Here is a 27,633-nt window from a genome sequence, read left to right as displayed (position 1 = left end):
CTATTACACCAGGGACGCAACCACCATTTTTATAGTGGTCGATTGGGGGTGTAAGATGTTATGTTGAACTGAGAAGGGGTATAAGGGGAGGGGCCCTTTCAGAAATTTTAGTAAATTGGTGGATGCTTAAGATGCAAAATTGTGCTAAGTCTATATTTCGCAGCTTTTGAAACCATTTTCGACTGTTTAGATTGTATTGCACATTAATGTTGTATATTGATGTGCTTTACACTAGAATTTCTTGGAATTTAGGAAACTTCAATTGTAGCTTAATATTTACCGAAAACACACAATATCACGACATTGAAAAAAGAAAATACAAAACAGAATCAATTCATTGTCAAAGGAAGACTTATTATTGTCGACAAATGTCATGTTTTATTTGTCTTTTTTATATAAAAATCATAATTTAAAGCGTTAAAGCTAATTGGATACCGTCTATTGATATTTTTTATTACTAATAAATTTCAAGATTAAGATAACAAAAGGTGTGAACATACTTGTTTCTAATTATTAATAATATTATTATTAAATAATTACTATTAAACAATAACATTTCATTCCATTTGCAGGTCCGACCATATACCTTCAATCATATTGATTACGTCAGATTCCGAAAATAACAACAGCAGTAATGAAATTTAAATTGTACCTTTTTTAGCAAGACATAACAAAAAATAACTGCAATTAAGTAAAGTGACTAATATCCGAATTAAAGCAATATATGATTGAAAAATAAAGTATTTCAATAAATATTTATTCAATTATACTTAACATAATGAATATTCACAGCGTTGATATGATTATTACTTCAATATGATTTGTTACTGCAACAACTACTACATTATCGATAATATTAATAATAACACTTTTTTTGACTGGTTCAACGTATCTGTATAGATATTTATACCTCGGGAGTTTCTTTTAAGAACTTTCTGAGATCATAAAAATATGGAAGGTTATTTGCCCTCTCGGGTAAGCTGGCTATTAGAGGGCCGGCTGAGTCGTTATGAAATTACTCGTATATTCAACAGCCTACAAGAAAACTTAATGACAAATTTATTTTATTTAACACCAAAAAGACACTTTGTACTTACAAACTTGGGGGAAAAGGTAATTTTTTTTCAAAAGTGTCCTTGCCCTGGATATTTAGCGGGTACATTGCCATCGTAACCAACTCGTATGATATTAACTGGCAATATACTAATACAAAACAACTCGAAGCTCATTGTTAATGCATATAACGCTATATTCACCCCTACATATGTGCGTCTCAGCTGATATTCACGAACAATTAATGACTTAAAATTAACTTAAATGAAATGGCAAGTTTAATTTTTCGCATTTTCCGTCCCTGCTCTTTCCTATCTCGTTCGTCTTCATATTTTTCCATGCTCACATCTGTTTAATTTGTGTGATGAAAAAGTTATACTAAATTATAATAATGGAGTAAATTATTGCGTTCAAATGCTTACTTCTTAATCAGCAGGCCTAAGCATAATATGTATCTGTCTATCACTATTTTATAAGGCTATATTTTTATTTTGGTCTTGTAGTTCATTTATTATGTTGTCATACACTGTACCGTCATGTACTTTTGTGTTACTTCCCTATAATCTATAAAGATCTTTCGTCACTTTGATCATAATCTGCGAAACATTTGAAAATGGTAGCGATAGCCCATAACACTGTAACATATAGATGAAAGATTTTCAAATTGAAACGTTGAGGGCGTCATAATGTATTAAGATCTCTAACACAACTCAAAATGGCCGCCTTTTAATCTGATAACAAATATCTGATTTAAAAACGCGTGATCCTGTGAACTGTGCTCATATTTTGAATATTTTTAGACATTAATGCCCCGTTTAGTTAATTGCATGTATTGACGCAGTTCTTAGCTATATCGTCTCTCCAATGAGCATGCGCATACACGGATTCATCTGAGTTTGCGCGTAAATGAATTCACCACCACGAGTTACTATATAGGTTCACCATATGTGCGATATGCATTAAGTAATGCCACATATAAATGATCTATAAACATTGGAACAACCCTAGATGATCTTTCACCTGAAATAAAAATTAAGTCCTTGCGAAGGAAACTTTCTTTCCAGATGTTTTCTTGTTTTTGCTTAACTTTTCACAGATTAATTCCATCCAATAACAACAACAACACGTGCAATGAGCTGTGATCGTTAAAAGACGTTAAAGGACTTGATAAGTTATACGGTAAGGTGTAAACACTTGTCCCTGAATTAAGTTCGTAACCTTTCTTTAGAAGCACATATAGTACACTGTAGGACAGTATATAGGACCATGGCTCAAAACACCATTCAAGGTGAGGAATTTGCCTATTGGGCTGGCTTCATGGTCGAGAGAATACTGAAAAGCACAAATGACCCTGTCAACAAACAGGAATATAACTGGTTTTATTGCCTTGATTCAGTGATCACATCTTAACTGCTAATAACTGACTCATTCTTCTTCTTCTTCTGCGAAACAAACAAACTATATACGCAGAAATCAACAAACTTGTGCATGAAGTATATACGCAAGGCACGTCCAAACATTAGTGACCATTATTGAACCTTCTAGCAGTTTTGGAACACAACTGGAAAACCATTAATTATATTGACATGGTGCGTCGATTAACTGCACATATATACTATATGTATAGATAAGCATTTGTGTACTGTATGTCCACGCAAGGTTAACCGGTAATTGTTGAATCGGACAATTATTGAGATTTAAGTGAACATTCCCTCAGTCGTCATTAGGTTGTTATCCATTTTTGACCTGTTCGTGCAGTAGATGTCTCACAATAGCCCGTTTAGTCGATGACAATTAAGGCCTTAAAACTCTATTGAGTATTCTGTTCGAATGTATTCAATACTTTTTAAAAGATTTGATGGCCTTGATGAAATAAATAGCTTCTGAATAACAGAAGGTTTATAGATAATCTTAACTACACGATCAGAAGAAGAGTTAAAACTCAGGAATTCTAAGCTTTGTCACAAAACCCGGCTTGGATTATGTTGAAATGAGAAAAGGAGAGAGAGAGAGAGAGTATAGAGGAGATCATAAATGGCTTAGGCAAGGTTCCTGGTACAATCATTATTTTCACAAATTAACGCTACTCGTCGAAAATCAAATGACGTTACCAAACGTACACACGGAAATGGGATTATGTGCAGACATTGCACAGTGTAAAGGCTAGCTGAAGAAAAAAAAGGATGTCCTTGAAAAGTTTGTTCATTCTGGAGAATAACAAGGATGAACAGTCATGACAAATACAGTGTGTCCATTACACTCATTGTATCTGAGACCAGTTGTTACCCATCTCCATTCAGTATTTTACAATTTAGGTCGTACGTTTTCAGCTTATCATTTAGAGTTTTCAAATTCACATTTAAATGGTGGCGCACTTTCAGATTTGTATCGATGTAATCATGCATTCATGTGACTTGTTAAGATTCCAGTGCATTCAAACTGTTTGAACTAACCACACCATTAGACAAAGTATATATATCATACTATGGACTATACAACCAGCCAATGACGTCACTATAATGGGACTAGTGCGAGAGAGGGAAGGAGGGCCTTTCACCTACGACGATAGTTCGCCTACCAAAGCTACTTAGCTTCTTAAACATGTTTTAAGTACAGCAATATATTCTTCTCTGTAAAACACTCTCCGAACTACCGTATAAATGTCAAACCCTCTATAATATCCCTCCCCCCTCCCTCCCACATAAAATTAGTAAAATTCATATGACACCACAGAAAACAGAGAAGGATAGGTCACATACTGCATGAAGCAAAGTACATTCAAAAGTGCAACGAAATGGTTTAAACTGGCAGAAAGTATCATCCATACACAAAACGACTCGACCAGGCAACCATTTAATTGTACCATTTCCAAATGATGGAATTTTTGTCTCTTTGAACGAGCCTAAAAGCTTGATGACGTCACTGACTGATAGCGAAAACACATATATATGAAAGTAATTCCATTTAACCATATCGATATGCCGATGTTGACAGGAAAGGTATGTGACTTAAACTTATGCACCCGTGCATATTTAGCGGAAGTGATCCAAATGATATAATTGCATCAGTATATTAGACTTATCATTTAAAGATTTTCAATATTGCGTTGACCGTAAAAAAAAATCTACCGTCAGATTCAACAACGGTTTGATGTAAATGATGATAAATACCCGATATGGATTATCATATTGGCTAATATTCAGGACATAATGTTTGAGCATTTGTTTTTATCTTATCTTAGATTAAAAGATTATTAGTACCACTGAAGCAGACAGTCTGTCTATATAGACGTCCATTTTTGTCTAGGTCTGTCTGTCTGTATGTCTGTCATTAGGCTGTATGATTACACCAAAACAAAAAGGCTTTACATGTTAATTATACACTTTGCTTAGACTAATGTTACGTTGTTCAGTTGAAGATTAAATGTAAAGAATTTGTTATAATTATTCCGTCAGTTTCTGTATCAATATTATAGTAAAGAATATACACTCGTTTTGAAAGCAATAAATACATACCCCTCACTCTACCCTGGGAATGTTGAAAACCCAGGGTATCGTGAGTACCTTTCCCAATTAATGATTGTGGCAGTAAAATGGCACCAATTGCTGGAAGAGGCCTTCAGCATATATCATATGAACTTTAAGTTAGTTTAATCAAAAGCAATAACGAACTATGAACATATGCATAGGGATATTAAATTGTGATCAGCACTACCTCCCACCCTTCTCACCCCCCCCCTCCCTAAACACACATAACCAAATGATATATAAATTCAAATTGTGGTTCCCCATGGTCATGCACGCGTTTAACAACCAAGAATTATGGACAGTTGTCGCCAGTAAAGATTCTAACTTTTGAAAAGTTATCTTCTATGGTTCCTTTGTATAGTTCATAGATGCCTACATCTTATTGTACCAAAAGCGCAGTCATGTACCGTAGCTAATAATAGCCTAATTGCGCTGTTAATTTAAATACTTCTTGTTTCCTCACTAAGCAGAAGAACCATTTTTAAATAATTGCACTGATTTTCATACATATACAAAATTCCTAAAAGTAACATAGAGGTCATTGAAAGGAACGAAAATAATGATGGTCAAACACCAAGCAAGCAAAAACTCGAACACACACTCTTATTCACGAGTGAAATTCAGTACGTATTCCTACGAGCGATTAGTTTTCCCGCTATTTGTTTTTGCCCTTTAAATAATCTCTTCATCAATTGCACTGAAATTATGTCCATTGCGCACTTTCACCACCACCAAAAAGGAAAGTGAGAGAAAGAGATTTCACACCCATCGATGACACTTTCTTAACACCTGAAAAAAAATGTTTCCATTTGTTTTGGTCATTTCCACAATTTATAGAAGATTCTAATTCGCTTTCGCGCGCAGACGGCAAGCTTCACCATTATTGACGAGTCAAGTGATGGGCTCATTGACACGACGCTTTCCTCAACGTGTGCACATATTCATGAATGTCCGTCTATTATTAGGATAGCGCACGTTCTGGTAAAATATGCATATTTATATTGTTGCATATTCATATTGTTGCAGTATCATCATGAATATCCAGTAGCTCCCGAAGTAGGTAAATTCTCATCGTCATCTAAATCGTCCTCGGTGTCATAGTCATAATATTCATCCTCTTCGTACAAGGAATCAAGTTCCCAGGAAAATCGATGGTTTCCAAGGAGATCAGAAGAATTATCGCCAGATAAAAGTTGTTTCGCTTGTTGCTTTTGTTTCCTCATCATCAAGTTTTGCTTTTGTCGTTGTTGTTGCTGGACTTTCAAGTTTCTAATTTTGCCTTGAATTTCCATGAATTGTCGCATCAAAGATTGATCCTGGGCTCGAAATTCGCTCTACAGAGAAAGACAAAGAGAAAAGGAAAAATATAATATGGATATAATTATGATAGGTACTGCAGTACTATGCGCATGCTCTATGCAGGGATTCTGTGGGTGGTGGCTGTTGGGGAGGGGGGGGGGGCTGGTGGGGTGGTTGGGGGTGCATCTAACCGTGCCTTAACCCACAGAAAACATTGAATTATGTGCTATCAAACGTCCTTAAGTCGGGTAATCGGATATCCGAGCATTCAGATAAATGAGTTGAGTTCCTTCCTCTCAAAGTGTCGTGGATGGCTACTGAAAAAACACGATCATTGTTAAAGTGACTATACAGTGAAGCAAACAAGAAGCCTTCCTGGATGGAACAAACTATAGGTAAAGCAAATATTCCGTCTTGTTTCAGAAAATCTACGTAAAGAATCAATTCCCGGCGAGCAGACGAGATTTGAAAGATGGAAAATCCTGAGGAAACGCGCGTGTCAGGCTTCTTAATTGTAGTTTAGAAAGGTAAAAGGGGGGTGACCTTAGAGAAGGTCATTAGGGGGCGCAGTGCAAGAATGTTAAGTTGTTATACTGTTGAGAAAACACTCTTGGAGATCCTTAACTACCATCTTTTGTCAAGTTGGCCTGTTTCCGTTCCAATGTACTCGCCAACCTTGGTAACTATGGCAACAAAAGTTGTAACATATACTAACATACTCTGTATCGTTTTATATGTCAATAAACGATGACATTATTCGACAGACTTAATAATAGTATCAAAAAGTTGATTTAAGTCCCGAGTACACCATTCATCGTGAATACAAAGGATGTCACCAAGGAAGGAAATAGCTACATCCCGTCTGTATCAGTTTACCCATATACAGGTGCATAACCGTCTGCGTGTGTGTGTGTGTGTGTCTGTCTATATATGTCGGTACATGACACAATACAGCATATGCATGGCCCTGCAATATCTCGATAACGGTTGATTAACATGTATACTTTAGTATATAAGAGATTCAAACTGTAAATTCTTTATCCAACAATTGCTGAGAAGTTTGCAGGAAAAAACTAAACATTTCATAACTATAGTCATTACCACGATGTACTTGAAATTGTAATGACGGGAACAGAAAAGTGGTGTAAGTTATGTGGCTGCCCATTTAAACCCTGGAATTTCCCCTGTTAAGACCAAACACAACTATCACACATGAATGCCCTCTTTCATAGCCCTGCATAGCCCTTTATTACATGAAAGTATCAACGGTTTTAATCAACGTTAACCATAGTACTACAGTACTAGACTATTGTATGTTGACATACCTGTAGGCCAACCTAATTTTATTTGAACTTGTCAAACTGTGTTAATAAAAGGAAACAATTTAAGGAATTTTTTAAAACATAATTAGAAGTAAAGGACGTGGGAAGTACTGGTGCTTGAATTGAATAATACAAATAGACTATATTTAGACCATAGTATATATCTCTTAACGTTATATGTTTTTCTTTCAAAATGAATACCTGGTTAGATTTTGAGGTTCAGAAATGCTTGAGATTTGGGGGGCGGGGTGTAAGGAGTCTTCAGACCAGTGTGCAGTGGTGTTGAAAGTGTCCCCTGTACTGTGGGACCAACTTGTTAAATCCATTGCTCTTAAAGTGTTCGGCGCCATACTAACCACCATACTCCCCTCCCCTCCCGGAAGCCACAGAAGTGACAGAGACATTGTTTTTTTTTTTTATTAAATGGGAGGCCAGTATTAAAGAATAGCATATAGTAGTTATGAGCTTATCCAGTGTAAAAGGCAACTGGCTCTCTCAACATGAACAGAAGGCTTTTAATAATTGTCCGATCTGCTAGTTTTAGCAAAATTCTATACACAGAGAATGGTTAGCTGCTTCTTTCTCTCTCCTTCACTCTCTTCCTACTTCTCTCCTCCCGACCCCCCCCCCACGGGTAAGTACCCGGCGACCCGATTAGCAACAGCCAGTGGGGAGACGGCAGCGGTGTCGTATTCACGTACGTTTTGACGACAGGGCTACAGGACTTTCGGCGATTTCGTCCAAGAGAAACGTTTGGACGAAACTTTTGAAAACATACACATTATATCGAGCACCTGTACCCCTCACCTGCATGCCCTTTCCAATTGACATACCCAACTCAACTTGAGAATCACTTTGCGACTTACTGTAGTCCTTAGATTCAATCCTTCGTCTACGAAAGCATAGCGAGAGAAGGGGGTTGAGGGGAGGGGTGTAAAACCCTGAGAAAATATGGAATAAAATATAAATTTAGTTTATTTAGTTTCATATCTCTGATATATACTTCAGGAAAAGTAAGGACTGGCTGCCCTTGTAGCGTCATTTGACTGGGTTGTCTGGCATGATTAACGTTTGACTTCAATTGACAAGATTTACCCAAGTAAAACTGTTACTTGCTGTATGTGTAGAAGTATACTGTATAGGTACAAACAGCAGAAAGCCCTCGTGGACAAATGCGTGACCGAAAATGACAAAGCAAGACGGAAGCCATATGTATGTATATCTGTCTTCTAAATCCAAATGTAGACTGAATTGTTGGTGATTCTTCCCAGAAACTGGTCCATCATTCTTATAAGATTACAACTCTTATGCGGTTATTGGGTTTCATAGTCTCCATAGTTACGGGGATTTGATGATGTTGAAATCATTATAGCTAGTTATATATACAGTACCGGGATTATCAGCTCATGCATGGTTTCTGTGTTTCGTAACGTTTTAAAATTGGGATAGGACACGATTTAGGTATAGTGGTAGGCTATAGGCCTATACGTTAAACCATTAAGTGCTGGACCCATGTTCAGTTCATTCAGTTTAAAGGGAGTGAAGACTCGCGCACAAGGAAACGTCTGATGCCGGTAATCTGACCTATTTTCGAATGAGGTGTAACAGAAGTGTTAGACACCACCATCGATCCAAGACAATACACACACAGCTAGCTACCGTCGGTAATTAGACACTAGTGTACAGTCAATATATGCAGCTACGGTCAATACCCACAACACAGTGTACATAGCAGCGATGGACATCTCAGGTCCAGATAAAAGATTACAAGGTATCACGTTTCATTATTGTCTGCATTTTGTAGCGACAAGGAAAAAACTTCACATGCAAGCAACGGAAAGTAAACTTTTCCGGAGGGCGGCTCGCGGTTTGGGGCGAGTCTTCAATGCATTTAATGTTAACAAGCGCAAACATTAGTTGTTGTTTTTTATAATTCGTAAAGTTTTTCAAATATGAAAATATTATATATTGATAAATTATCTGGACGGTAACTTCAGTGTTATGCTAACATAATAACATTATAACAAAATAAATTAAAACTGTTAGCAAACTGCTTATCCACTAGAGAGCCTGTGTAAGAGAATGTGTAAAAGTAAGTTGGCCTGACGTTTCGATCCTAGCAGGATCTTCTTCAGATGCTACAAAATAACAACATATAATGCACTTGTGATGATAATGATGACAATATTACTCCATTCGTTCACTCTTATAGAACACGCGTGTATAGAAGAATACCTTTATGGCCCAGGTGTATTATCAAGTATATCCTGTAGGTATGTATAACTAGTTTGCGCAAGTTTTGCTATGTTTCGAAACGTTGTCCAAGTCGGGATAGGATACTGATAGGATACACACGGTGATGTGAGAGTCAATATGAAAGCTAACACTTTCTGCCAATGGCAAAAACTTAAGTTATGCAAAATACCTGAAGTCAAGTTCTTTAAAGACATAACGGTGTGTAATTCCTTGCCTGTGTACTGCTATAATATGGTTGTCGTTGTTTACCTCTATACACTGCATTTCTATAGGTATACACGTAATAGATGGGAGGAAATGTGTCCCGCGATAAACTAGCAGGAAAGGATCTTGGCAGTATCAAACACTATTTATAGTCTATATAGATATATAAAGGGGTAATATATTTGCAAATAAAAAACGGTTTCTATGACAACAGTGTTCACTCACATGTGAATGATGATGCTTTATGACGTTATAATCACGTAGACAATGTATATGAAGGTATCAATCACGTTATGTATATTCACGGGTTAAAAACCACAAGGTTTTGTGTTGGTTAACAGCTTTATAGTATACCAGTCCCGTGACCATAGCAGTCTATTTCTTTCAGTTTGGTTAAACCTTAAGCTGACACCTTGTCAATTTTTGCATGTGCATATAACTATATATAAACTAACCAAACCGTTAGAACAGCAAACTATAAACGCCTATAATATCACAATAAACCACGGGGCAGACACTGCTTGAATAAGCCCTTCCTTTTGTTCCAAAGAATGAGAGCTTTACGGTGAAATATTTGCAGTTTGGCAAGTCAGTTTTTTTTAGTACAAACAATAAGATGAATAACACAATAGGTAGACTGCAAAGGGAAAAGAATGTTAACTTGTATGACCCTGTTCGCAACCTTTAGTCATATATACGATATACGGCCGAAAATGTATACGTGAACGTGTGACGTCATAGGCCCATGATCACTAGGATCTGAACTGACCTTTGTACTTTCTGTTCTGTTCATATTTTATAGTAGAATGTTAACAGTGTTGACACTGAAACCAATGTCAAGATTAGTTCATATTTAGGGGCTCAATATTTTAGTTTCAACATTCGCACAAACTACACATTTCTATTAGAGACAATTAAGCTAAAGTAACAAATAAAGAAACACATTCAGAAACATTTATGTATACATGTGGCTCGATGACGTCATATTTCGACTTGATTAAGTCCTCAGCCTTTTTATGTCAAGGAAATTTATAAAATCTTGAGAAAAAAAAACGAAGATTTTTTGTTTCCTTAGCTGTCCGGGAAAGTTGTTCATAAAATGGATCTCCCTCACTTAGACCAATAATGATTGTCGTGTTTCATACGTCTCCTTGAATTAGGCTAAATATGGGGTTTTAGGAAGTTTACAAGCTTTTCTAAATAAAGTTGCACAAACTCCACTAACCAAACCCATATTGTAATGGTTATACACAACCAAAATACTTTGCGCTTATACTGAACTAACGTGAGAGTTTGCTTTCCCCAGCGTTTGCAGTTATTTTAACTTACAGTTATTTGCATTTTAGATCTCGGTCAAACTTTGTTAGTGCTAGCAAATGATAAAGTACCTTTTAATAATCACTGGAAGATATGTTTAACATTGGCTCGTTATAGTATGTTAAAATGGAAAAACTTAAATTTACTAATTATCGAAAAAGAGGGAGTGGAACGGATCACTGTAAAGTGATGTTTTTTTCATGTCATGGTAATTGTGAAAATGCTTCATATATCATTTATTTATAGGATTCAAGTCTCCAGTTGTGCTAAAGAAAACAACAGATGAAAGTCCAATCATAGCGCAGATGATCTTTTAGGCGGATTCTCGGTTGGTTTGTTCAATTTGAGGTGAATAATTGATTAGTTTCACAGATTATGTTATTAAAACATCACTGATATCATATTTTCAATCAACTTTTTTGAACGATTAGCAAGAAATTATTCCAAAGTTTGTGAGACGTAAAATTGTGATCCTGACTTTTAAATACTTGAACAAAATAGTCGATAACTTGTAAAATCGATTTACCGCAGGATATTTTGGTTTCATTTATTTAAAGAGCGTAATCAAACATGATTGAATTCCCGTGTAAAATATTTTTTTAAAGACTGATTGTTTGATGGTAACATATGCTTTATCTATAGACAATTGACCTCGCTTGATACGTCAAAAGTACTGTATAGTAAACTACCATATGTTGCAATGGGATATATGGATCGATCAACTGCTGTAATAGTTTGCAATATATAGGAAAAGTGGGCCCACTTACTTTCCTACGTTTTTCATTCCGAGACTTCATCCAACTCCATCCATTCCCCATCATTGGAGTCCTTAATATCTTATTCTTATCCAACACGTAGAAGTCACATAACACTTAAAAAAAAGACGCTGAAAAATACATGGTGCTGAATTTCCGCTCGTGCGCATGTGCACGGTTCGCCGTGAACGAGCGCGCACCTATAACTTAGCGGACTTTGCCCGCGTTCGACTCATTCAGACTGGAACAATTAACTGATAAGTAGTTACCCCCCCTCTCCCCGACCCCCAAATTAGCATCTTCCATGAACGTGTTGTATATTACGATGCCTATACTTATCTGATTTTGATCTTTGCATGATAGGTGACACAGTTGAATCCCTTACCAAGGAATTGTTACTGGCTGCGAAACGCCAGGCGGTTGAGAGGGATGAAGCCCGGGCCCATGAGATTTAGGAGTCCCCCAGGACCTACCATTCAAAAGTACAATTACATCAAGAAGAAGTGGGAATCAAATCTCACTGCGCTATAGCGCGGTCTCGCAATTATTCGCTTCGCTCGCTTTTAGAGGAGCCCTAACTAATACTTGGTCCCGACCCCAGGTTAATCGCTGCCCCACTGGTTGTTACTGGGTGCAGTTTGACTCCTTTTGACTGATTTACGGTACAGAGGGTGACTGTGTCTGGTCAAGACCATGACCTTAGCAACAAGCTATTTTGAAAAGGAACTCGACTTCTACAACCGCAAAATTGTGTTCTATTCTTACAAATTTCTTGTTATAAAAATAATCCTTTTATCAGTAAATTAGTCAGGAATTTGAATTAACCTTGAACGCAATCCGCTATATTGCGTGAGATTTCGGCTTAATATACAGACGAACAGACTACAAATATTGACGGGATGTTTTTTGTTGTTGTTTTCTCAACGAAACAACAAGCAACAATCAGGATCGGATGACGTCATCACATGATGTCCAAACCATATATTTCCTTTGCAAACTCGCACTCAAAGAATACTTGAAAGACCTTTAAGACCACGTCCATCTTTGACTGTTTCCTCTATTTGGTTTATTTATAATTGACTTTTTAGTATTAATTTTTGTTTTGTTTATTTGTATTCCTTCTATTTTGATGAAGTAGACTGTTCTTAGCGTCTTCTGATTCCAATTTAACTGCGTCCTAGTGCAAACCAGTTGGGACAATTCCCTAATGCTAATACCATTCTATACTGTTCTCCCATATCATGCTTCCAAGCACTCATGCTGGCAGTATGAACAGTTCCTTACCTTTATCTGACAGAAAACATGATATTCTTATTGCTCATACTGTCATTACGAGTGTTTTGCAAGAGGGACATGAAAGTATAGAACAAAAATTCCCAATTGGACGCCTTTCAACAAGTTCCCGTTGATCTGAAATACCGCCCGCGCCCCGGGCTTTCCTGGCCCTCAAACTTCCAAGTACCAAAAAATGTGCTAGAAAGTCTAATAATGTAAGCATGCTCAATTCACCTCCCTCGATCAAAGCACTTTCCATCACTAATTTATGTAACTTTAATATCACATACAGTTTTAACATTCCTCTATGTCAATAAACCGAAACTAGTGACAGAGAGAGGGGAATTTTTTTCTTTTCTTTTTTATTTAAAACTTAAAAATTTCAGCCAGTTGCAAAAAGGACAGATGCACGCACCGATGAGCCTATCCGAAAGGAAGCTTTGAGGATGGCACAGACAATTATAATATAAGTGCAAAAGTTTTGACCATGAACGGCCACAGGGGATATAATAACAATGAAATAATCTATTTGCCATTGTAGTCCTTATTCCCAAGTACAATCATTCTATTGTAATGTGTGACGTCACAATATGTAGAGATGGATATAACAGGTTATCACGGGGGAAATGATAGGACCCGTTACAGTCAGGTGAGGTTAACCGCGGACATCCTAAACAATCGCTTATTTGTGCTATAGCGAAAACCATAAGTATTGATTCGCAACAAGTAACTGCCAATACCCGGATGCAGTTAAGGCGCGCTATCAGATTAAACTCGGATTTGTATTAACTTGACAAAGGTTTCAAGTAAGCAACCTATCAAGGTGTCTTTTATCGACGGACGGATGAAAGGAAAAGTTTACCGTGCATGAATAACGATTGTAGATTACCAAGCAGAACCTTCCCTTTATGCTTTTCATGGGAGGCCTTTGATATCGAGGCTTCAAATATCTCTAAAACGACGGATGCTTTTTAAGTTGTATTATACCCTAGTTTTGGTTCAAAATGTTTGTGACAGTTGAAATACTAATACGATGATCCTGTAAAAATTAAGCATTAATGCATTAAAGTGACTTTACTTAGGTTATTTCTTTCAAATTATTAAGAGTTATTATTATAAGTTGTATTTCTTTTCTTTTCAAGTTTTTATAATATCGCATTATAAGTTATTACTATAACTAACTTGAAAACTGTTCTAGTCACAAACACCGACGAAAGTCACTGGTTGCGAAAGTTTTTTGGCCACTATATAATACATAGCGGGTGAATTAATAATATCTAAAAACGTGGTTACCTAAGTCCCCCACCCACAACACTCACCTACCATCACATTGATATCTCACTGACTCAAGTAATGACGCTTGCATCATAATTTTACAGTACAGTGTGATGAGTTGAGTTCGCCTTTGTTCATCTCATTTCGCCAATCGCTCCCGCCCCCCTCACATCTTCCTCATCCTCCCACCCCACCCCTCCCGAACCCACACCTTCCCGTCACTACTTATTTCTTATCCTCATTTCACTCCCCCATAAGAAGTTATCAATCTGCTAGAACTGAAAATCCATCCAGCTGGATCCCAAGCCCTCATATTATGGCCCGCCAAACCGGAAAAAATGTCACCAAACTATGCAACTTGTCATGAAGTTATTGAAAAGCATGATCTGGTTTATTAAATGTAAAGATCAACATTCTTGAAAATAAAATGACTCCACATGACGAGGCTATGTTTATTGTGACATATTGCCTATCTATCTGGCCATTCCCTGACATGTCTACCTCCCTCTCTGCCACTGTAGTTAATGAATCAACCTATTTTAACGTAATTCTACACGTCCTTTCAAATGACAATGGACACTGAAATATATTATCCATACTTAGCCAATCAGAAACAGGAATGGCCTAATTAAACAGAAAATAGAAGACCTAAGTTGCCGAATATTCAACGTACACTTGTCTTGATAAAGACTGACAACTTTAACTTGGAAAGTAAGTATAACTCTGTGTCTCATTAAGATTCGTTGAAACAATTACAACCACAGGAAAGCCCCTGTCAAAGCTCGCATAATTTCAAATTGGTACATGTCACATTTGCGCATGCGTAGTGATCGTGTGGGTTAACCGCGTCGTGTGCCATTCAAGTTTGTAAGCCATGAAGACAATATTCTCTTGTGTTTTAAACGGTTACGGTTTGAATATTATTACCAGTAAATATGGTCGGTATAGATGGGAAAGTGCAATAGTTGAATGAAGACAGGTAAGGGAGAAGAGCATTTGACAAGAATCTCATTCCGTTCTCTCCAGCATATACATCGCGTAAGAGCTGTAATTTACATTTGTTGCTAAACAACGTTTCAGCAACTTGACCTGCTACAAAACTTAAAGGATTCACTGTAAACAAAATAATGTTGGATTTAGAAAGCTTGGATCTTTATCGCTGATTGATCCAATTCTGTGATCGACGGAAAGGAATAATTTTTAAATGCTGAAACAGTCCGAATAACGACAGATTAGTTAACGTGAAGGGGAAATTGAATTAGAGTGGAGTTCTGAAAATAAAAGGTGCTGAAAAGAAGAATCATTTGCCTGAGAATGATAGTGAAATCTTACCAAGTAGGATTCAGAGGTTGAACACAAGTGACCATTGAAACGATTCATATAGAATTATAAGTACATGGAACGCCAATGTTCTTAATCCCTTATATTTTAATGGTACACTTTTATTATATCATCGTGTAATTTTACATTTTGCGTTTGAGATTTCCTTTGATACTTTTGGTCCTTGTTGGCGTTCAATAAATGTTACCGATACGTTTCCACGGAAAGTGACTATTGTGTGTGACCATGTGACTAAAGGGTAAGACTTCCATGCTGGTGACACTATAGGATGACTGTATTAGTCATCTGCAGAGGGACAACAACGAACTCAATTCATACATGCCTGTGCGGTTCAAATACTCATCCATCAGAAACAATAGTTTTATTTTCTCATATTCCCTGTTTCTGTCGTTACCATGGTAGTTCGATATGAATAGTGTTTGGATTACAATTATTCACAAACCCTCCCTTTTAGATGACTCACCAAGTCGTTAAAATTGTTTGTTCACAACTTTGAATACTCGTTGTTATTTTGTCAAATTTCTAAGTTAACAAAGGATAAATTTGTTTTCATAAATTCACTCGTTTGTGTCACTTTGTGTCAAATGAAGGTTTCTGGTGCTCACGGTTCCCAATGTACAGTTTTGCCTTCGTTATTTCGTATGAGATAAGGATACGGCAAAATAATATTGACCTGTGTATCATTTAGATTTGAGTGTCTTTATGTTAAATTGTTGTTTGGGCAGACTTTTGGTTCCGTGTTGCTCTTCTCCCAACCCAATTGTTCGCATTTGGCCCTCGAAGAAAGAAAGAACCACTGTTGTAGGCTAAACCTCTGGTGTATCGTGCTTTTGTTATTCCTTTCATGATTGTTAGTTAGTATTAAGCATCTGGCTACGCAGTAAAACAGACAGTTGGTCTTGAAATTCTTGGATGATCAAAGCATGAAAGCAAGCAGGTGGAAGCGATAGAAGGAGATCTCTGTATTATTTTGTTGGTAGAATACCAAGTGTCGTATAGCTACTGGAGAGGGGCCAAATATTTGTCTCCCCCCCCCCCCCAGAAAAAAATTATCAGGAATAGGTCTTCTTTTCTTCTATGTTTTAATAGTTTCGAGCAGTACTTTGCATGCCCGAGTAGAAAGTATTTCCCTTCTAAACAAGAGGTCGAAAATTTACACCCCTGTAGAGTTGACAATATTTGTGGCCTAGTAACTCCTAGTAACTGATTCTGTTTCAAAGTCAAAGATTTTGTATTTTAAATAGTTGGAATCCTTCGAGACCCACAGGAGCGTTTAATAGTAACTTCCATGACATTTCACGACTCCTTGCGGGAATACTGTTTTATTTGAACCCATGCTTGATTGCAATACATATATATAGGCTAAACGTATAAACAGATCATGTGAAAACTATATCATATTTGCGCATTTACTTCTCCACACCCAGTGGGCTGTCTGACACGATGTGACGTCAACATGACGTGTGTAAAAATAGAATACGTGATAGGGTGAACGTTCCTTTCATAGTTGTTGAAGTATATCCACTTTCGGCGAAAATGGTATTGGCATGCATACTTCGTTATGTAATGAATATACCCACCGAGTTACTTAGCAACCTTTGATTGATTGCAAATTTGCCTCGGCACGTTGTCATTGTTAAGTTGTTAACCTTAAATTCCAACAACTGTGGACAAAAATATTTTATGCCAAGGGTTAAAGGGTCAAATGTGCCAACCTCCCTCGTCAAAAGTCTCACCAGATTATCACAGCGAACATGTAGCGAAGAAGATTCCCAGTTTTGAGAATTGCGTACAATACACGACGAGCCGGGCAGCTTAATCATAAGTTCGCAGTTGTTCTCATTTATTTCAAATATATTCCTACAAGGACTGCAGTGGATTGTTACAATTCTCTTTACATAATTATAATGGACATAGAAACGGAAATCATGCAAATTACATTCTCAGGTTTTACCTGTTGAGCAAAACGTATAACCTAATCCATATTCATATCTATATCTATGGTTCTCAAACATGTGGGACAATTCGTCGGGTCACCCTCCTCCACCCCTCCCCCCCCCCCCCCCCGGAGCAGCCGTCCCACTGCATTACGAACCAGCGGCTAGTATAACACAAGATTACAACCACTTTCTTTTTATCCCTTACAGTACCAATTGGCCAAATGCCTTAAAGATATGCTTTATTGGCTCCAATTATAGCACTCTATAGCTAGGAAAGTTTTATGATTAATTATAGCACTCTATAGCTAGGACAGTTTTATGATTACGTAATCGACTTGTCACCGTCGTAAATCGACCTCAGGCTCTACAATTATCCTGCATAACTTCTTAACACCATTAGGCTCTTTGTGTAAACACTGTGTGGAAATATGTTCATTTCTACAGTGTAGTTAATCATACAGCGTTGCATGACACAAAGACCCTCATACAAGAAAAAATATGTGGCAGGCGTTGCAGACTGATTGGTAAACAGAGGTCATTTTACGACCAAGGCAAGTCGATTACTTAACTCTAGAAACTTTTCTATGATAGCGTGCTATAGTTGGGGTCTGTACAACAGACCTTTAAACATCGAAGGATAGCGTCCTTTTGTCTCTGCTGGTAGGAATAATAACACCACCGTCGACAGGATGAATATGTCTGAAGTAATTGCTTTTGTTTATTTCAGTTTATTTTGAAATACAAGTTCACACGAGATTCTGCGGTCTTGGCTCTGACTATCTGTATAACTGTAGATTCAAACATCTCTCTTTCTACTGTAGTTTAAATCCTCAATGTGTATTCAATGTATTTGGTTAACGTATTACAGTTAATGCCAGTGAACCCATCAAGACTATTCGATAATACAATTAAGGAAATAGTTCATATTTTATTTGTTTTGACAGGCATTAACTCGACAGCATGAGTATCGCCTATCGAATAATAATAGTGTCTCCTCGTGATTTGCAAAAAATACGAACGAATTTGAAAAACAGATTCCGGAACATCATTGAGTCGATCTACGTGTTAACATGTTTCCTATGCTCATGTGATATAACTACTAAGTAAGTGTTGAAAGTGGACACATCTTCCCCGTTTGCCATACAGCCCCGTCCACTAATCGTATTAACCTTTGACATTCCCGCATGCACACATATAATGTAATATAGGCCTAATGTCGACAGTACTAAAACTCAAATCAATATGCTTTGTCGTGTTTCGTGGAACTAGGTATGCGACCTATACTGTACATGACAGCGCCTACTTTTTGATTTTGACTGTACATTTAAATCGATTTACAGCAATATGCGGCTACATAGCCTATACTTCATCGAAAACGGAACATTACTTTCCGATGACATGCCGTACGGCACAATATTAGCCTATAATTATAATGATGATGTTAGTACTTGTTTGCTTCAACCAGGAAGTGTCTGCTTGACGCAAGGAGATATCAGGACCAAACCAATTCCCCTTTGCGGTATTTACGTTAACTATCTGCAATTGTAAGTTCCTAATTCAAATTCTTTGATGTTTAACAATGGTGTTGATGATAATAAGAATGCAAAATAAGCAATAATAATTGATACAATGAAGGCAGAATTTCTCGCCATTGCTTGAACATCAAAACTTCAAAAGGATATATCGTCACAGAGATGTCTTTTTTTCGGACAAATATTCAGTGGTTTATAATATTCAGTTTGACATTAGGAGGTAAAAAATTCCACCTCTTTATACACGTCGGACGGGCATTTTTCCTGTAGGTTCTGTTAGTCAGGTGAACTATGACATAGGCCTACTCAACCGGTTATTTCCCTTCAATATTACCACAGCATGCATATATCAGCTTGCATAGTTCCTGTGACCGCAACATGAACTGTTAGATTGCATAGTCTTACACAACCCTATAGCGAAACCGATGTGTTGGAAGCCCCGATTACATTGAGGAACTATATATACGGTATTCCTTATTTCACTTCCCCGTCATTTATTTTCCTTTCTCATTCTCTACAAAGATTGGTAGATATAATTAAATATGAAAAGTCCGCAGAAATCGTCATTGTGTAATAAAGAATGATCTCTATAAATATCCATTTACAATTTACAATAATAGGCTAGTAATAGTTATTCCGTAAAGTACAGTATGGAAAAGAAAGGGATATTTCAATTTGGTGACGTCACAATTTCTTGGTTAAGTCGTTTTCAGACGGCAGGTGTGTTTCTGTGTAATTTGGTTCCTTGTTGTTGGATGTTGTTTATAGTCATACATAGCTAAGAGACGATTTATATATATATATATATATATATATATATATATATCGATCCCAGGTACAACCTAGACTTGTGTCGAAAACTTGAAGGAATAAAGAGTCCTATTCGGTGTCTTATATTGATGTACGGACCTCACTTATTAGAATGTACCGTACTGTTGCATAATGCAGTTTATAAATGCTAACACGAACCTCAAATAGATGTTTAATCAGTTGTAATGACGCCTGATAGCTTACACGTGTTTACTTTAATTGATTTGTTTCTAACACATTTTGTTAACGTCACTATGTGGAGAAAGACGAAAAAGTGGATAGGCTTATACCACTAATGGTCTTCACAGAATAGAAAAAAAAACTGGTGTTTTATTTAAATGATATATGTTTACCTTATTCGATAATTACATGTAGCTGCTTGTTCTCATCTGAAATTTTACCAAACCTTCCGAATAATAATAATTATTATAATTCAGAGTAGATTTATCAATCCAGCACACTCGACCATATTATGTTCTCTAAATGTAAGTTTAACTTTAGCTGGTCATCAATTATTTTAGTTTAGTCGATCTTCAACCTTTCGTCGACAAGAAACACTTTTTTATTCGAGTATAACAACCACGAAGTTCTCAAAAGTCATTGGTATGGCCCCAAAGTTTAGCAGTTTTAACAATTGGTAATAGCTAAAAGATCTTGATTTTTTTTTCTTGGGGGGGGGAGGGGCGGGTGAGACTCCAAATTATTTTTTGATATTCGAGGAGGTTTTAAAGAGACAATTAAATTTGTCGGACTTGGAGGTGAAATTGAAGATGGCAATAACCTACTTCTTGAAGTTGAAGCATCAGTCACTATGAGCGACCTTTCTTAGATTTTCTAGCATATTTGGGGTCAATTCTGATGACCTTTGACCCCAACCAATAAATTTGCCCTCGTTTTAAGTTTAATAATAATTTGTAAATACAGTCACGTGATTTACGATTAAGCTATAACGGCCTTTGTCCGACATATCCAAATTGTTGCTCTTAAATTTCATATTAACAAAGAACAAAAATACGGTTGAGTGTCGTATAAGCGTTAATCATTAATTTCATTTAATTTCCTTTAATTTCATTTAACGTTAAGTATTCAATAAATGTATAAATGTAACCAGCAGGGGAGACATTTGGAAACGTATTTCATTCCTGCGTATGAACAATAATATACATGAGACAAAGCTGGCGTGAACTTCGTGCCTTAATTTATCGAACAGTCTCGATGCCAAATGTGAATACTTTATGAATTATTGGTTTAATTAGAAATATTAGTTTAGTGAATACACAAGTCTTGCTTATTCGAACAATTGGTATATATGGTTGGTATTTGAAAAATGTATCGTCATAAAAAGTTGCAATCTATTTCGAAATATTTTTTTTCTTCAATTCCTTGTTTTCTTCCCTCAGTATCTACTACATGATGACTAGGGGGTAGGGGGTGGGGCAAATAACACGAATGTAAGTCGTTCTGTAGTGTTAAAATATTATAATATTTAAAATAAAAATAGTTATACTTAAAAGTAAAATGGAGTATTTTCAGATCGTATGTGTGGGGGGGGGGGGGAGGGGGTCGCATTAGTGAGAAATTTCGCTCACATACCCACTGATAATCATTAATACAAATATTTTCAAAAACGTTAATGGCAAAACATCAAAATCTTTAATTAGATGTTTTAATCTTTAAACTGACAGTCACGTACGACTATTTGGGGATTTCCGGCTGTTTGAGACATTTCAACATAGGGTATATAAGGGTGGGCCACATCACGATGCGCGGAATGTGCAATAGCCATTAGTATAAATTTAGCTCATTGCATTACGCAAAGAAATAACGACAAATATAGTTCATAACGTTCATCCGATCGATTACACTATACTAGTATTATATTTAGTCTTGTATGTAGTAGTGTATTTTGTTTGAATTTAGTTCTTTATTTAGTATTTTTTATTGTAGTTGGTATTACATTTAGTACTGCATGTGGTATTGTACTCAGTACTGTATTTTGTATTGTACTTAGTATTGTATTTTGTATAGTACTTAGTACTGTATTTTGCATTGAATTTAGTACTGCATTGAGTATTGTATTTAGTATTGTATTTAGTATTGCATTTAGTACTGCATTTGGTATTGTACTCAGTACTCTATTTTGTATTGTACTTAGTACTGTATTTTGCATTGAATTTAGTACTGCATAGAGTATTGTATTTAGTATTGTATTTAGTATTGCATTTAATACTGCATTTGGTATTGTACTTAGTACTGTGTTTAGTACTGCACTGAGTATTGTATTTAGCATTGGTTTTAGTATTGTATTTAGTACTATTGAGTATTGGATTTAGTACTGCATTTAGTACTGCATTTAGAAGTGTACTTAGTACTGTATTCAGTATTGTATTTAGTACTGCATTTAGAACTTCATTTACTTTTGTACTTCGTATCGTTGTTACACGACATGTCATTAAATGTAACTCAGTGACAGCATATCGTGACCAATCGAATCGCCCAGTTTCCTACATCGGGATATGAAATTGGGTTGATCCAAAAAGAAAGTGGTTGGTCAAGTAATTACGCAATACGTGATAATTAGTTCTCCCTAGCCCCTCCCCCGCCCCCACCCTATTTTTCTAAATGGCTTACATTTAATACGGTAAGACATATTAAAAGCAACTTGTACTATACACAAATGTTGTGAAAATGATTTTGCATCAAAGCCCTAGCTCTTACCCAAACAAACGTTTCTCAAATGTTTCTGCTACAACCAACATTTGTTCCACCCTCGTATTTATATCATAATATGTGCATTGAAAATTGAATAGCATGTAATCCATATTTGAGCACGAATGAATATGTTAGGCTGCGGACGCAAATATAGGCCGTAATGTTTAATTAATGTTATCGTTAATTAGCAGTTTAAGATGGCCTTACCAGTTCGTTCCTGATCCATGCAATCGTTGCCGTCATACCTTGGTCCAAGCAAGCTGGCCTCTCTGCTTTGGGCTTTTGTCCACCTTGGCTTTCATCGGATTTCGAATGATCGTCTATTTCACTGTAATCCAATTCATCCAATTCACTATCACCGAGTACACTAGAAATAGGTCTAGAAGTCCGACCATCTTGAGATAATTTATTCAAACTTGATGAAATATTGTCCTCTTTATTTAGTCCAGATGAGATAGAGAGCCTATCGTTTTCATAATCGTCCAATGAAGTTTGCGATCCACAAGTTTCGTAGTCGCTGTGACTCAGTCCACTGAGAAGGCTCAACCGTTTATCACAAATCCCAGATCCTTGTGAAGAACTGTCCTCCGACTCCATATTTTCTGAAGATTTCGATCGAAATTTTGGATAAAGATCCTCAACCAATAACTCCTGGTCTCCGGTCATTTTAACCAAATGATATTTAGTTTTCGATATGAATGTAGTAGATCTTCCAGATTTGATTTTACCAGGCTCCGATTCCGACTTCGGCGTACTGCTTTTCAGCTTGCCAGACGGACAGGACCATCCAGTGGGAAGGCTCATTTTTCTCTGCAGTGAGTAAGTGTTTTTCCCTTTATCACTCTGTCCCGCTTGGTTGGTTCTGAATGGTCCATTGTCTGAACACTCCAAGTTTTCTAGCATACTTATGCGTGCAGCCACAGGAATTTCCAACACTACAGCCATTTTCCTCGAGCGACAATAGTGGTGGTTCTCTTTCATAACAGGTTTAAAATTCCAGCTAGAATCCTACCCCAACAAAGGCATTATCCACTGGCCTTGTCACGAAAGAGGCCTCTCGTCTTTTTAACTTTTTTTTGTATTTTGCCTTTTGAATATTCATTTATCTTTTATCTCCGAAATCGAAGAAGACCTTTTTTAACAGAAATTCTGTTCAGCGAAGAAAAAGAAGAAAGGAAACACAAGTGAGACCTTGATAAATTATTGAGACAAAAAGTCTGTGAAAGTACATCAAAATGAAGACAACAGACAACAGAGTAAAAATAAAATCCTATATCGTTTGACGAAAAATTCAGAAAACAAGTCTGCTGTGACTGGGAAGCAGAAGAAGAATGTAAACTGCATTGGCTTAAGAACCAGCTGTGAACTTTACCTTGATCAAAGTTTGTTTTGTGACGCGAGCTTCAAGAAAAGGGGAAGTTGTTGAGAGCTGGAATTGCTTAATGGCATGTATGGCTGTGTCGTATGCCAGCTCTTTGCCTATGGCGGCATAAACATTCTTCCGATGACAATTACAGTTTAATCAGCGGTATCCGTGTCACGTGACGATATGTCAATTGTACAGAATTACACACCTGGCTGGCGGTCGCTGTCACCATAATATGTTTAGTTTATATAACATATTCATTCATTATTAGTATAATTATTATATTATTCATTGGACAATAGTAAACGAGGTATCCTGTTACCGAATCAACATTTTGGCAATTAATTAATCAAAATGTATCTGGTGATTATGACGTCATTATCATTTGACAGAGCCGTCAGCCATTGAATGGTTAAAGATGCCATGACCTGTAGTAGTGCCTTACAAATATGCTATAGAGTGAAATAATGGTCACAGATGTTAATGCTACCCGCAATCATTCCCAACACTGATAATTAATTGTCAAAGGTTAACAATCCTCAGTGTCGGAGAAAGGATTCAGAGGGGTAGGACCTCATCGGCACCCAGGGGGTGGTGGGGTGGGGTGGGGTAGGGAACCAGTCGCCCACTCCAATTATTTTCACAGCAATGATTGTCATGCGGTTGTGATGCAGCCAAAAACGTGGGTTCAACACTACATAACATTGGTTTGAGTCTATCGGACACAGGCTAATTCAAACACGTGTGGTGTCCCAGGCTGCGGAAACGTTTATTGGAATTTGAAAATTTTAAACTTTGTAGGTAAAACCGCGGATGACCAGTTGGCCAAGTAGCAGTCAATATATGAACTGCACGTGCATACTGCTAAGACTGTACGGTGTATGACACCGAAAATTTGTGAAATATGAAATGAAGATAGTGTCAACTGTGACGTAGCGTATCCCATCATGCAAATTTAGTGAACCCTCCTGCAGGCTGCTCAGGGAATATTTATTTCTTCATTTGCGAAAATAGTGACACCTAAATTATTTTAGAAGGTTTATTTCGGGGGGAAGTTCCGCATGTCTCGCGTCACAGAAACAGTCAGCCCCATTCATTGACAATTTTATAGAACGCCAAGTTGGACTTTGAAACAGAAAGTAAATATTTGTTCATTTGTAAAGCACACATTAATTTCTATGTACTGTATGCATACAGAGTGGCACAACCTGTAAATATATATTATATTGTTTGACGTAAGGAAAGTATTTGCCTGTTTATGACTCATTAGGCTCACGACTAGAATTTACAGGGAAACTAAAATACTAAGCAAATTAGTCATTTTAATGGTGCACGGTGTAATACCATGAAGTATGCGAGCTGGTAACAATGTAGGTATTTTTTTAAAACTGACTGGATAGAGTTTATAAATGGGAAATGGTTCAACTACAAATTTAACTTATTAAATCAAGGTATAGGGTTATATGTCCATGGTTACAGACCAACGTACCACAAGGTATAGGGCGGGACACTAAGGTGGGGTCGCGAAAAATATCTTTGGTGGGTCGCGAAATGTTTCCAGATGTCAATAACTCTTTATCTATGATGTTCGGAGCTTAGCGTTTTCTAACCTCTAGTCCGTGTAGTCCAGGCTATAGCTTCATGCATAGGCTATGCATTCTGAGCATCACCGTTCCGCTGAGTGGGGTGGGCCTAGTGGATCGTATCTCACTCCTATAGTGGGAGATAAACAGGGGTGGGTCTTGGGACTAAAAGTTGGTCGACCGCTGTTATAGACAGTTCTATGCCAATCAGTTTTTTTTTCCAATTTTGCTTTCATAAATTTTTACGCAGTACGAAAGATCATTCCATGAAAATTAAATTGGCATGGAATCGTTGACCATGACAGAGACCTTCCGACTTACGTTCGCACAACAGTGATTGCAAGTGATAAAGTTAGCAAGTATACGTGCTTGGTATTCAAACGATTGATAATCATTGATTATTGATTATCAACATTATTAATTACTAATTATTGATCTCAATCAACTTTAGAACGTCGTGGCTGACAGTACAAGTTACTTGCCAAGAGCAAGTTATAACAAAAGCCCCCCCCCCCCCCCCCGAAAAAAAATGATTCGGAAAGCTGTGGCTAATTACATCAAACAGAACTAACATAGAGATAAAGACTTATTGGAACGTAAATAAATGTAACTTGCTTTATAAGCGAAATCGATCAACAAAATACACATGCGTCGTAGTCCGCTCGACGTTTTAACTGTGTTTTCTATTCGGTTTGAAGAGGGCGTTTATAGACCGTAAGAAACGTATATTTTTCGTTTAAGCTATTTTAAAGGAGGACCTACAGCCGCATCCGTATACCACTTAAACCACGCTGTTGACAGGTTGGAATGGTAAGTGGTCTCTTCATAGCCCAAACAGTTGGTCAAACAACTCCTTTTTGTAAATGTTTGAAAACTTGAATACCACGGAAACAATTTCCGGTCGCCTGCGGTTAACTTGGCTTTTAATATATAGCCAAAAAAGGTATGACCGTGAACTTGTTAAAATCTCGCACAAAATATTTCCTTGTTCTTTTTGGCGGACGTGTTTATGGTAACTGGTAAAACAATTAAACGATTTGCCGCTCGTGACAAATTACAAAAAGAGGATTTTGTAATTAAAACCAACTTAAAAAAAGAAACTGAGAACAGATGACCGCTAGAGTGAGATTTTATAGTCACAGCTTACAGACAGTAGCACCCCTTGGGGGACGAGGGGGGCGGGATGGTAAAACACAGGGTAGAGACATGAAAAGACAGGATGTGGTGTTTACCATCAAAGAAACTATTGTTTACATAAACAAGAAGCTGGTGACATATTTTTCCATGCAGTCATTTTTCGATGTCTGACAAAATCATGACAGTACGCGTATAAAGTCTACAGTTAATATAGGCCTACATGTGACTTTGTTATAATATGACCGAGTGATTTCCAAAAATCAAAACTTTGCATTTAAACGTTTCGATGATATAGTTGGAAGATTAAAACTGAAGATATATTTTATGGCAGAAGCATGAATGAGTTTACCTTTCGCTCCACAGTAGTGGTATAGGCCTATACGTCATGCAAATCACCTTGCTGCTCATATATAAGCCATACCAACTATCGGGCGTGTATTTATATTGCGCAATCAAATTCCAGGTACATGCGTATACTTTAGCGGTATTATAACTAAAGGGACTTACCATGAGTAAATACATTCCTAATAATGTCCCCTCAATCAGGAAAGGCGGTTGCACTGAATTCTTCGTATTGATGACTATAATTGAATAACTACTGACTTCGGCCACAAAAAGGAAAGCAATCGTATAGTTTTCTTCTTCCGATTCGAAAACGCTCCAACGGATCTTTCGACTATGAAGCAAGTAACGACTGCACATAGCCTAGAATCATGTCAGGCTCGCTTGCCTTATGAATTCTCCAAGCTTACAGAATTTTTGACCTTTCGTCAAGAAACATACGTTGTTGCTTCCACGTGTAGCAGGGGACTTCGTATGTTTGCGATACATATATATATAGTAATACATTGTATGACTCATCGAGCGTTATTAAGTAACCATGGTGATATTGGAATAATTAATAATGATGAGAACGATTATCACAAATG

General features: G+C 37.0%; 1 protein-coding gene across 3 annotated transcripts; it reads right to left on the bottom strand.

The window, feature by feature from the left end:
- Positions 1 to 333: 333 nt before the first annotated feature.
- Positions 334 to 27,472, bottom strand: LOC139984393 (uncharacterized). 3 transcript variants are annotated; one of them, XM_071998301.1, is made up of 3 exons: positions 27,212 to 27,472; positions 22,826 to 23,767; positions 334 to 5,914 (listed from the first exon to the last, which is right to left on the bottom strand). In XM_071998301.1, the coding sequence occupies exons 2-3, from the start codon at positions 23,597 to 23,599 to the stop codon at positions 5,612 to 5,614; spliced, it is 1,077 nt and encodes a 358-aa protein (XP_071854402.1). In that variant the 5' UTR covers positions 23,600 to 23,767; positions 27,212 to 27,472; the 3' UTR covers positions 334 to 5,611. The 3 variants fall into 3 exon arrangements, with proteins under 3 accessions (XP_071854402.1, XP_071854403.1, XP_071854401.1); XM_071998302.1 differs by lacking the exon at positions 27,212 to 27,472 and adding an exon at positions 23,991 to 24,134; XM_071998300.1 differs by lacking the exon at positions 27,212 to 27,472 and having other exon boundaries at positions 22,826 to 24,097.
- Positions 27,473 to 27,633: the final 161 nt, after the last annotated feature.

The sequence above is a fragment of the Apostichopus japonicus genome, chromosome 17, assembly GCF_037975245.1.
Source record: "Apostichopus japonicus isolate 1M-3 chromosome 17, ASM3797524v1, whole genome shotgun sequence".
In the NCBI taxonomy this organism is placed as follows: Eukaryota; Metazoa; Echinodermata; class Holothuroidea; order Aspidochirotida; family Stichopodidae; genus Apostichopus; species Apostichopus japonicus.
Note: the sequence above shows the minus strand (reverse complement) of the source record. Positions and strands in the feature narration are given on the sequence as shown.

What these genes read in the sequence shown, in the direction of transcription:
- LOC139984393 (XM_071998301.1), bottom strand. Translation starts at nt 23,599, where the DNA reads ATGAAAGAGAACCACCACTATTGTCGCTCGAGGAAAATGGCTGTAGTG. An exon ending in CATGGATCAGGAACGAACTG is followed by an intron (nt 5,915 to 22,825) that starts GTAAGGCCATCT and finishes CTTTCTCTGTAG; the next exon opens with AGCGAATTTCGAGCCCAGGA.